This window comes from Pinus tabuliformis, chromosome J, assembly GCF_031772625.1.
Source record: "Pinus tabuliformis cultivar Carrire ecotype Pingquan chromosome J, CPIR1, whole genome shotgun sequence".
NCBI lineage: Eukaryota > Viridiplantae > Streptophyta > Pinopsida > Pinales > Pinaceae > Pinus > Pinus tabuliformis.
In genome coordinates, this window is record NC_142295.1 from 1,255,794,475 (window position 1) to 1,255,806,692 (window position 12,218).

Consider the following 12,218-nt stretch of genomic DNA (forward strand, 5'->3'; position numbering starts at 1 on the left):
TTTTTATTTTTTAATTAAATTAAATAATAAAATTAATAGAATTTTAAATAAAAACAATCATATTTTTATTATTTAAAATATATTGAAAGTTATGAAAAAATCTACGTCAAAATCCCAATACCAAACATTTATCATTTAACGTGACATTCGAGTTATAGCCACTAATGCCGCCCACTAATGCACTTACTATCACGAACCCATCATTGTTTAAATCGGCGCCATTTAAATCATCTTTACCTGTCGCGGTCCTTCTGTAGCACATGGCGGTGGGATGGATGACCCTTCCTGTATGCTCATGTATGTATGAATATATCCTTGAATCCTCCGCTATAGTTACGGTCACAGTCACTGTCATGGTACTGTTAAGGCATTCAATACCATATAGCATAGGAAATATGGCTCGCCATGGTATAGGTACCAATGTATTCTATAGCTTTACTCCTTAGCGAGCCATATTTCCTATGCTATAGAATGCTAGTGACCGTGATCGTAACTATAGCAGAAGATTCAAGGATATATTCATACATACATGAGCATACAGTAAGGGTCATCCATCCCCCTGCCATGTGCTACAGAAAGACCCCGACAAGTAAGGACGATTTAAACCGGACCAATTTAAACAATGATGGGTTTCTGCGTTATATAACATTATTGTTCATGTGATAGTAAGTGCATTAGCGGGCCTCATTAGTGGCTACAACTCCAATGTCGCGTTAAATGATAAATGTTTGGTATTGAGATTTTGACAACTCCAATGTCGCTTTAAATGATAAATGTTTGGTATTGAGATTTTGACGTAGATTTTTTCATAACTTTCAATATATTTTAAACTAGCATTTGCACCAGATGTTGCAAAGGAAACGCCGTAAGGCATAAATTGAAGAACGCAAATACAACAAAAAAAATACTTTCATAAAGAATAAAAATACTTATAATGAATTTATTATTAGATATTCCTATATATTGCACTATATATTAGCCCCACTAATTGTTTCCCTTTCTTAATGTAACCTTCCACCACTTTGGTCACTATAATATCAAATACAATATGTGTCTTAACCAAAAACCATTATGAAAGTCAAAATACTTATATGTCCCATATCCCATATAAACCATAATATACTTTGATCACTCTTGGAGAATTGCAAACCCTTCCAAAATGCAAATTCTAACCACTATTACCATTGAGAAAAAAATGGCATTTATTACCTTATAATCCTTAAGGGAATAACTCTATTATTAAGTAAACCATAGTGCAATATGATTTCTAACACAATGAATTCTAAAAATTATGACCCCTAGTACACTCTCATCATAAACACATTGTAACTCCTAAAATGTTACAAGACATAAACTTTATTACCTAACATGTTAACTATAACATTAAAACTATAACCTATATGTACTTAAATTGTCTTAACATAGTGAAGGTAAAGAAGAATCAAGTGTGGCTCTTCAAATTCAATCCCACGAGAAGTGGATATAAAAAATGTTGACTATTATGTAGATGATATTTTCACTATTGACATTGACCCCAAAACCATTTTATGGGAGAAACCTATGGTAATGATGTTGATGGGTACTCATTATTCTCCCATTAAATGGTATAATGGTGACCTACATTTTGTAAATAATTTAAGGTCTTAATGTTTGTATCTGGAGCCCTTCTCGACTACTATGCTTTCATAACCTTAATTGTATGCATTTAAAATTTTAGAGATTAGTAAGTTCTTTTCTAATTTAACCCTAAATGCAATAACATTAAGGAATATATGCATTTAAAATTTTAGATATTAGTAAGTTTTTTTCTAATTTAACCCTAGATGCAATAACATTAAGGAACAAATATAAGTATGCCTAGCTCGAGAAAAAGGTAACAACATCTACTAGGGTATGTCACATCTTATTTTTATTCCTTACAAACCACCTAGATCGAGAAAAAGGCTAAGACTAGTTTCCTTTAAAGCACCGTAGCTCAGAAAGGCAGGAATTAAAAGCAAAAGCCTACAAAAGAAAGAAATAAATCTTAAAAAAGTAGGACGCCAAAGCCTACGAAGGAAAGAAATAAATCTTACAAACATTATGATGAAGAAGGGAATTCAATACCCATTGAGGAGATGAACAAAAGAACATGACCTCCATTTTTACTAAAATCACCACAAATATTGATAGTTACTCTAAGTACACAATGTCATTAGGATATTAATCCAATAGTAGGGTGTTCAAAAAGTCCCTTTCTCACTAACTTTATCCCTCTCTTATAGAAATTTTCAATAGTGACACTTGGCACCTCATGCAAAAATAATTATTTTCTTTATTCCAATAATGCCGGCAATAAAAGGTTTATTTTACACAAATCAAAACGAAATTTATTCTCTGCTGAATGTAACTAAAACCAGAATAACAGAATAATAGGGCTGCTGAGCATAGAGAATGTCAGACTTGGGAACTTTACAGCTAATTACAATATTGTTTTGGCGAGAGAAACACAAAGTCAATTACAGCAATGAGAACCAATTCCATCTCACTACAGAGCATGGTGGATATGTGAAGGAGACCCATTAATCGATGCAGTCCTGCATGATCACTCGCAGTGTTATATCTCCATTTCCTTCGATGCAAACAATGGATTAATAGTCCCATATAAGAGAGACAGCTTCAGATATGCCACAGGGACAACCCTTAACACAAGGCTACATTGAAAAAAATTATAAGCAACCATTGCAACCCTCTTGAGGATACTAATAAACATGAGTTGCATTTGAGCCCTGAACTTCTGCAAAATAAAAATTCCCAGACTTTTATATTAGAGTTAAATCATTTTTTCTCAATAGGTGATTTTCCAAAGATGGGTGTCAGATAAAAAGCAGCAGCTGCTCTTAAAAACCCTAAGTTTTTCTTTACCAAAGGCTCCCAATCCGAAGTTCCCCCCACAATTGGAAGTATCCCAAACGAGGCAAATAACAATAGCCACAGAGGATAAAGAAGAACAACCCACTGCCATGAACCCTAAACTCTGCCCTGAGGGCTAAGCCGGGCAGCAAACCCAAACACACAACCCCCAGCAATGGACGTTGCAAGAGTTAAAAGGTACAGGTCATCTTTCAAACCAGGCACATTATTGCATCCCTCTTCCCTAACAATGCATTGCTTGATGGCATCAATTGTATTCAAAAGGGTTTCCTAATAGCCCTCTTTTGATACAAAAAACTGATTCCCATACCTGGATTGTAGCTCACCAAAGAATTGACGAGGAAGCCTGGAACCCACTATTAATCCTGTGCTGAAATTCAAGATGTTTGGGGAAGAGATGTCCTCTACTATAATCACAGTCCTGTCATCAGGGCGCCATAGGTCCCTGAAGGATTTATTTGAAGGAGATGGGGATGGCCCAGACCTTGTAAGGATTCTCGTTTTACACTCTGACTTGTCTTCTGAAGCCTGCAATTCTTGTGAAATCTTCACTGCTTGGGTTGGAGATAAGACCTTGGCTATGTCAATAACATTGGTGAAGTTGTTGGGTAGCTGAAGGTCTGGGACTTTTATTGCTTCTAGCTCTTTTGAGGCCATGTTGGATTGAAAGTCTGAGTTCAGGATTTGGGTAATTGCTAAATATGGTGTCAACTGCACTTGCTGAATCAGAAAGGTGAACAAGAGCATGGATGCCATTGACAAAGTTTGCTTACCCACATCCTTGAGAATGTTGTTTTTGTGATGTGCATATATCAACTGAGAAATACCCAGGTTTTTGAAGGTGATCTGAAAGGGGTTGAAGTTGCGGGTTATTGAATTGGGCGTACATTGACTGACAAAGTATGAGTGTTTTATGCGATTGAAGGTGGGCTTGTAATTGAAATTGGAGAGGAAAGAGAATGACTTAAAAGAGATAACGCAGCAGGAACTAAGTGGCATTTTAACTGGGGGTGGAGAAAGACTCGGAATGCTATTGATGGTTGCTTACCGAGGCTTGAGCTTGAGTTGCCATGAGATACTGGAGATGGGTCTAATCACGAAAGACCGAATGCACCAAAAATCTGAGCCACCTGATTCCACCTGTAAGGCCAGGAACACACCAGAATGAACTAGTAGAGTTTTGTAAGATTACTCAAAGATGGACGAATACTTCCTGATAAATCATTTGAATTCATGTCCATACCAAAATCAACGAGGATTCAAAGTGTTATGTTCATTGAAAATAATCTATGACATCCAACTGAATATTTGATAAACAGGAATATTTTTGGTGGAATTTTACAGAGTGCGATGGTGTTTGAATTTTAATAGAAAAGAGAATTTTTATACACGCTATTACCCAGGATCAAAACAATTGACATTCTGAAGGGAAAACTATTTTCTTAATGTGATTAGGCTGATAATCAAAATTAAATTCTTCGTCTTTTGTTGGGAGAGACGCTTTGTAAATAATGTACTAATTCTCTTTAATGTTAACCACCTCCATAATGTGATTAAGGTAAAATAATCAATTATTTACCAAAGTATTAAATTTCTAAACTAATTCTCTTTAATGATAACCACCTCCATAATGTAATTAAGGTAAAATAATCAATTATTTACCAGAGCATTACATGTCAATCTTACTGCATTCATCATTTAAACATATTTAACCCAAAAACTTGATTAAATAAAATATTTTTTGAAAAAGAATGTGTCAACTTATCACAAAAATGTACTCAGGTACCCCATCTGCAAAAAGCCATCTGCAAAAATCCATTCACTGTTTCATGAAAGTTTAAAATGTAAAATGTTTAATAGTCGCACCATATTGAGCTAAATTTCGCAATCATATAAAAACTATAAAAACGATGTAGCGTAAAAATAATCAGAAAGATCGTCTTACAGTGATTCGAAAGATTTCAAGATTGATTGGTATTCAAACATGATAATTAATTAAACAATTTGAAAGATTTCAAGATTGATTGGTATCCAAAACATAATAACTTAATTAATTAAACAAAACGTGGGTACATAAATCCCAAGCGTTAAGAAATCATTGATTGGTATCCAAACATGATAACTTATTAATTAAACAATTTGAAAGATTTCAATATTGATTGGTATCCAAAACATAATAACTTAATTAATTAAACAAAACGTGGGTACAGAAATCCCAAGCATTAAGAAATCTGGCCGACAACCCTCCTAAGGATACTAATAAACATGAGTTGCATTTGAGCCCTGAACTTCTGCAAAATAAAAAATTCCCAGACTTTTATATCAGAGTTAGAGAAAGAAGAACAACCCACTGCCATGAACCCTCCACTCTACCCTGAGGGCTAAGCCGGGTAGCAAACCCAAACACACAACCCCCAGCAATGGATGTCGCAAGAGTTAAAAAGTACAGGTCATCTGTCAAACCAGGCACATTATTGCATCCCTCTTCCCTAACAATGCATTGCTTGATGGCATCAATTGTATTCAAAAGGGCTGCCTGATAGCCCTCTTCTGATACAAAAAACTGATTCCCATACCTGGATAGCTCACCGAAGAATTGACGAGGAAGACTGGAACCCACTGTTAATCCTGTGCTGAAATTCAAGATGTTTGGGGAAGAGATGTCCTTTACTATAATCACAGTCCTGTCATCAGGGTGCCATAGGTCCTGAAGGATTTATCTGAAGGAGATGGGGATGGCCCAGACCTTGTAAGGATTCTCATTTTCCACTCTAACTTGTCTTCCAAAGCCTGCAACTCTTGTGAAATCTTCACTGCTTGGGCTGGAGATAAGACCCTAGCTATGTCAATAACATTGGTGAAGTTGTTGGGTAGCTGAAGGTCTGGGAATTTTATTGCTTCTGGCTCTTTTGAGGCCATGTTGGATTGAAAGTCTGAGTTCAGGATTTGGGTAATTGCTAAAGATGGTGTCAACTGCACTTGCTGAATCAGAAAGGTGAACAAGAGCATGGATGCCATTGACAGAGTTTGCTTACCCACATCCTTGAGAATGTTGTTTTTGTGCTGTGCATATATCAACTGAGAAATACCCAGGTTTTTGAAGGTGATCTGAAAGGGGTTGAAGTTGTGGGTTATTGAATCAGGTGTACATTGACTGATAGAGTATGAGTGTTTTATGTGATTGAAGGTGGGCTTGTAATTGAAAATGGAGAGGAAAGAGAATGACTTAAAATAGATAACGCAGCAGGAACTGAGTGGCATTTTAACTAGGGGTGGAGAAAGACTTAGAATGATCTTGATGGTTACTTGCTGAGGCTTGAGCTTGAGTTGCCATGAGATACTGGAGATGGGTCTAATCACAAAAGACCGAATGCACCAAAAATTTGAGCCACCTGATTCCACCTGTAAGGCCAAGCACACACTAGAATGAGGATACGTAAACTAAGAAACTACGACACTCGGTCGCAACAGGCACCGAGATATGCATAACACTCCTAATTAAATGTACGAGGGAAAGCATTAGCGTTGTAGCGACCATCAATGGTGCCCTGAAATACCCACTGATAAACCAAGTGAACTGGTTGAGGTCACAAAGCCACAACCAGTCGAGGCTTACACCATGGCTACAGGTAGCATAAATGAAAAAAAGTAAGTAGGGGAGTTATTTTTTTGAGACAAGGGTTAATAATCCATACCTATAGATACATAGCACACTTGAAGAGAAGTTTCTCTTGGTTCCGTTGGTATAGTTTGGTGAATTCCATTCCACTGTGGATACCCTAAACAGCCAAAGAAAAATAGTTTGCATGAGAACCAAACATGTTCCTTTGAGGAACACAAAACGACAATAACAAGGAATTGAGGGAAAAACGATAAATGTAGACCTGAGAGTTTTCACCACGATGGTAATGGAATCCATTGTTCTCTTGTCCCACGAATACTTGAACCAGCTCAACGATACCGGAACACATCCTCTGGCACATCCAAACCCATGAAAATTAGATGAGACAATAATGCCCACACAACGGGAATGTAAAATGAAGTAGTAAACACAAGAATGCCATTCCTATAAGCTAGGGGGGAAGGCCTCATTGCCATACATTCAGAAAATTCATGAATTTGGAGTAACCACATCCTGAAATAAAAAAACAATATAATGCCTGCAATAAAAGGTTTATTTCACACAAATCAAAACGAAATTTATTCTCTACTAAATGTAACTAAAAGTAGAATAACAGAATAACAGGGCTGCTGAGCACAGAGAATGTCAGACTTGGGAACTTTATAGCTAATTACAGTCACTACAGAGCATGGTGGATATGTGAAGGAGACCCATTAATCGATGCAGTCCTACATGATCACTCTCAATGTTATATCTCCATTTCCTTCAATGCAAACAGTGGATTAATAGTCCCATATAAGAGAGACAGGTTCAGATATGCCATAGGGACAACCCTTAACATAAGGCTATAATGAAAAAAATTATAAGCAGCCATTGCAACCCTCCTAAGGATACTAATAAACATGAGTTGCATTTGAGCCCTGAACTTCTACAAAATAAAAAATTCCCAGACTTTTATATTAGAGTTAAATCATTTTTTCTCAATAGGTGATTTTCCAAAGATGGGTGTCAGATAAAAAGCAGTAGCTGCTCCTAAAAACCCTAAGTTGTTCTTTACCAAAGGCTCCCAATCCGAAGTTCTCCCCACAATTGGAAGTATCCCAAACGAAGCAAATAACAATAGCCAAAAAGGAGAAAGAAGAACAACCCATTGCCATGAACCCTCCACTCTGCCCTGAGGGCTAAGCCGGGCAACAAACCCAAACACACAACCCCCAGCAATGGATGTTGCAAGAGTTAAAAAGTACACGACATCTGTCAAACTAGGCACATTATTGCATCCCTCTTTCCTAACAATTCATTGCTTGATGGCATTAATTGTATTCAAAAGGGATGCCTGATAGCCCTCTTCCGATACAAAATACTGATTCCCATACCTGGACTGCAGCTCACCGAAGGATTGACGAGGAAGCCTGGAACCCACTCTTAATCCTCTACTGAAATTCAAGATGTTTGGGGAAGAGATGTCCTCTACTATAATCACAATCCTGTCATCAGGGTGCCATAGGTCCATGAAGGATTTATCTGAAGGAGATGGGTATGGTCCAGACCTTGTAAGGATTCTCGTTTTCCACTCTGACTTGTCTTCCAAAGCCCGCAACTCTTGTGAAATCTTCACTGCTTGGGCTGGAGATAAAACCTTGGCTATGTCAATAACATTGGTGAAGTTGTTGGGTAGCTGAAGGTCTAGGACTTTTATTGCTTCGGCTCTTTTGAGGCCATGTTGGATTGAAAGTCTGAGTTTAGGATTTGGGTAATTGCTAAAGATGGTGTCAACTGCACTTGCTCAATCAGAAAGGTGAACAAGAGCATGGATGCCATTGACAGAGTTTGCTTACCCACATCCTTGAGAATGTTGTTTTTGTGCTGTGCATATATCAACTGAGAAATACCCAGGTTTTTGAAGGTGATCTGAAAGGGGTTGAAGTTGTGGGTTATTGAATCGGGTGTACATTGACTGACAGAGTATGAGTGTTTTATGCGATTGAAGGTGGGCTTGTAATTGAAAATGGAGAGGAAAGAGAATGACTTAAAAGAGATAACGTAGCAGGAACTAAGTGGTATTTTTACTAGGGGTGGAGAAAGACTCGGAATGCTCTTGATGGTTGCTTACTGAGGCTTGAGCTTGAGTTGCCATGAGATACTGGAGATGGGTCTAATCACGAAAGACCGAATGCACCAAAAATCTGAGCCACCTGATTCCACCTGTAAGGCCAGGCACACACCAGAATGAACCAGTAGAGTTTTGTAAGATTACTCAAAGATGGACGAATACTTCCTGATAAATCATTTGAATTCATGTCCATACCAAAATCAACGAGGATTCAAAGTGTTATGTTCATTGAAAATAATCTATGACATCCAACTGAATATTTGATAAACAGGAATATTTTTGGTGGAATTTTACAGAGTGCGATGGTGTTTGAATTTTAATAGAAAAGAGAATTTTTATACACGCTGTTACCCAGATCAAAACAATATTATGAAGGGAAAACTATTTTCTTAATGTGATTAGGCTGATAATCAAAATTAAATTCTTCGTCTTTTGTTGGGAGAGACGCTTTGTAAATAATGTACTAATTCTCTTTAATGTTAACCACCTCCATAATGTGATTAAGGTAAAATAATCAATTATTTACCAAAGTATTAAATTTCTAAACTAATTCTCTTTAATGATAACCACCTCCATAATGTAATTAAGGTAAAATAATCAATTATTTACCAGAGCATTACAACTCAATCTTACTGCATTCATCATTTAAACATATTTAACCCAAAAACTTGATTAAATAAAATATTTTTGAAAAAGAATGTGTCAACTTATCACAAAAATGTACTCATGTACTCCATATGCAAAAAGCCATTCACTGTTTCATGAAAGTTTAAAATGTAAAATGTTTAATAGTCGCACCATATTGAGCTAAATTTTGCAATCATATAAAAACTATAAAAACGATGTAGCGTAAAAATAATCAGAACGATCGTCTTACAGTGATTCGAAGGATTTCAAGATTGATTGGTATTCAAACATGATAATTAATTAAACAATTTGAAAAATTTCAAGATTGATTGGTATCCAAAACATAATAACCTAATTAATTAAACAAAACATGGGTACATAAATCCCAGGCGTTAAGAAATCATTGATTGGTATCCAAACATGATAACCTATTAATTAAACAATTTGAAAGATTTCAATATTTATTGGCATCCAAAACATAATAACTTAATTAATTAAACAAAACGTGGGTATAGAAATGCCAAGCGTTAAGAACATGGAAAATTTTAGGGGCTAATGTTCGCCCAATGGGCTAATTTTCCATGATTTTCCCACAAAAAAGATTCGCCAATTTCCAAATTTATAAAAGACAATTCACCCAAATTTTAGAATATAAAATTATTTTAACTTAAAAATCGCCAACATTATATATATATATATTTTTTTCTATGTTAAGACTAAACTAAGCACCCACGGGGAATTGAACCAGTGACCTATCGCAAGGAGTGCTTAACAGCGCACCCATTCACCGTCAATCCAAAGCCCCGTGGGCCGCCAACATTATATATAAAATATATATAAAATCATAATAAATTTTAATAATTTTACAAATATATCAATAAATATTTTATAGTTTGCATATTAGGGATTAGTGATATTCGCCAATGTTTTTAAACTTCAAGAAAAATTTTCATCCTTAAAATTTTCCTTGGTTAAGAAATCTGGCCGACAACCCTCCTAAGGACACTAATAAACATGAGTTGCATTTGAGCCCTAAACTTCTGCAAAATAAAAAATTCCCAAACTTTTATATCAGAATTAGAGAAAGAAGAACAACCCACTGCCATGAACCCTCCACTCTGCACTGAGGGCTAAGCCAGGCAGCAAACCCAAACACACAACCCCGAGCAATGGATGTCGCAAGAGTTAAAAAGTACAGGTCATCTGTCAAACCAGGCACATTATTGCATCCCTCTTCCCTAACAATGCATTCCTTGATGGCATCAATTGTATTCAAAAGGGCTTCCTGATAGCCCTCTTCCGATACAAAAAACTGATTCCCATACCTGCAATGCAACTCACCGAAGAATTGATGAGGAAGCCTGGAACCCACTGTTAATCCTGTGCTGAAATTCAAGATGTTTGGGGAAGAGATGTCCTCTACTATAATCATAGTCCTGTCATCAGGGCACCATAGGTCCCTGAAGGATTTATCTGAAGGAGATGGGGATGGCCCAGACCTTGTAAGGATTCTCATTTTCCACTCTAACTTGTCTTCTAAAGCCTGCAACTCTTGTGAAATCTTCACTGCTTGGGCTGGAGATAAGACCCTAGCTATGTCAATAACATTGTCAAAGTTGTTGGGTAGTTGAAGGTCTAGGACTTTTATTGCTTTTGGCTCTTTTGAGGCCATGTTGGATTGAATGTCTGAGTTCAGGATTTGGATAATTGCTAAAGATGGTGTCAACTACACTTGCTGAATCAGAAAGGTAAACAAGAGCATGGATGCCATTGATAGAGTTTGCTTACCCACATCCTTGAGAATGTTTTTTTTGTGCTGTGCATATATCAACTGAGAAATACCCAGGTTTTTGAAGGTGATCTGAAAGGGGTTTTAGTTGTGGGTTATTGAATCGGGTGTACATTGACTGACAGAGTATGCGATTGAAGGTGGGCTTGTAATTGAAAATGGAGAGGAAAGAGAATGACTTGAAAGAAATAACGCAGCAGGAACTGAGTGGCATTTTAACTGGTGGTGGAGAAAGACTTAGAATTCTCTTAATGGTTGCTTGCTGAGGCTTGAGCTTGAGTTGCCATGAGATACTGGAGATGGGTCTAATCACGAAAGACCGAATGCACCAAAAATATGAGCCCCCTGATTCCACCTGTAAGGCCAGGCACACACTAGAATGAGGATACGTAGACTAAGAAACTACGACACTTGGTCGCAGCAGGCACTGAGATATGCATAACACTCCTAATTAAATGTACGAGGGAAAGCATTAGCATTGTAGTGACCATCAATGGTGCCCTGAAATACCCACTGATAAACCAAGTGAACTGGTTGAGGTCACAGAGCCACAACCAATCGAGGCTTACACCATGGCTACAGGTAGCATAAATGAAAAAAAGTAAATAGGGGAGTTATTTTTCTGAGACAAGGGTTAATAATCCATACCTATAGATACATAGCACACTTGAAGAGAAGTTGCTCTTGGTTCCGTTGATATATTTTGGTGAATTCCATTCCACTGTGGATACCCTAAATAGCCATAGAAAAATAGTTTGCATGAGAATCAAACACGTTCCTTTGAGGAACACAAAATGACAATAACAAAGAATTGAGGGAAAAACGATAAATGCAGACCTGAGAGTTTTCACCACAATGGTAATGGAATCCATTGTTCTCTTGTCCCACGAATACTTGAACCAGCTCGACGATACCAGCACACATCCTCTAGCACATCCAAACCCATGAAAATTAGACGAGACAGTAATGGCACACCACGAGAATGTAAAATGAAGTAGTAAACACAAGAATGACATACCTATAAGCTATAGGGGAAGGCCTCATTGCCATACATTCAGAAAATTCATGAGTCTGGAGTAACCACATCCTGAAATAAAAAACAATATAATGCTTGCAATAAAAGGTTTATTTTACACAAATCAAAATGAAATTTA

At 36.9% G+C, this 12,218-nt stretch overlaps 3 protein-coding genes across 3 annotated transcripts; all 3 read right to left on the minus strand.

Moving 5' to 3' along the window:
- Positions 1-3,009: 3,009 nt before the first annotated feature.
- Positions 3,010-3,570, minus strand: LOC149231773 (thylakoid lumenal 15.0 kDa protein 2, chloroplastic-like). Its single transcript, XM_089381742.1, has 2 exons — positions 3,224-3,570; positions 3,010-3,136 (listed from the first exon to the last, which is right to left on the minus strand). Exons 1-2 carry the CDS (start codon positions 3,568-3,570, stop codon positions 3,010-3,012), a joined length of 474 nt encoding a protein of 157 aa, XP_089237868.1.
- Positions 3,571-5,230: 1,660 nt separating this feature from the next.
- Positions 5,231-5,832, minus strand: LOC149231774 (thylakoid lumenal 15.0 kDa protein 2, chloroplastic-like). Its single transcript, XM_089381743.1, has 2 exons — positions 5,660-5,832; positions 5,231-5,546 (listed from the first exon to the last, which is right to left on the minus strand). The coding sequence occupies exons 1-2, from the start codon at positions 5,830-5,832 to the stop codon at positions 5,231-5,233; spliced, it is 489 nt and encodes a 162-aa protein (XP_089237869.1).
- A 4,509-nt stretch (positions 5,833-10,341) lies between these two features.
- On the minus strand, positions 10,342-10,947 carry LOC149231775 (thylakoid lumenal 15.0 kDa protein 2, chloroplastic-like). Its single transcript, XM_089381744.1, has one exon. It carries the CDS (start codon positions 10,945-10,947, stop codon positions 10,342-10,344), a length of 606 nt encoding a protein of 201 aa, XP_089237870.1.
- Positions 10,948-12,218: the final 1,271 nt, after the last annotated feature.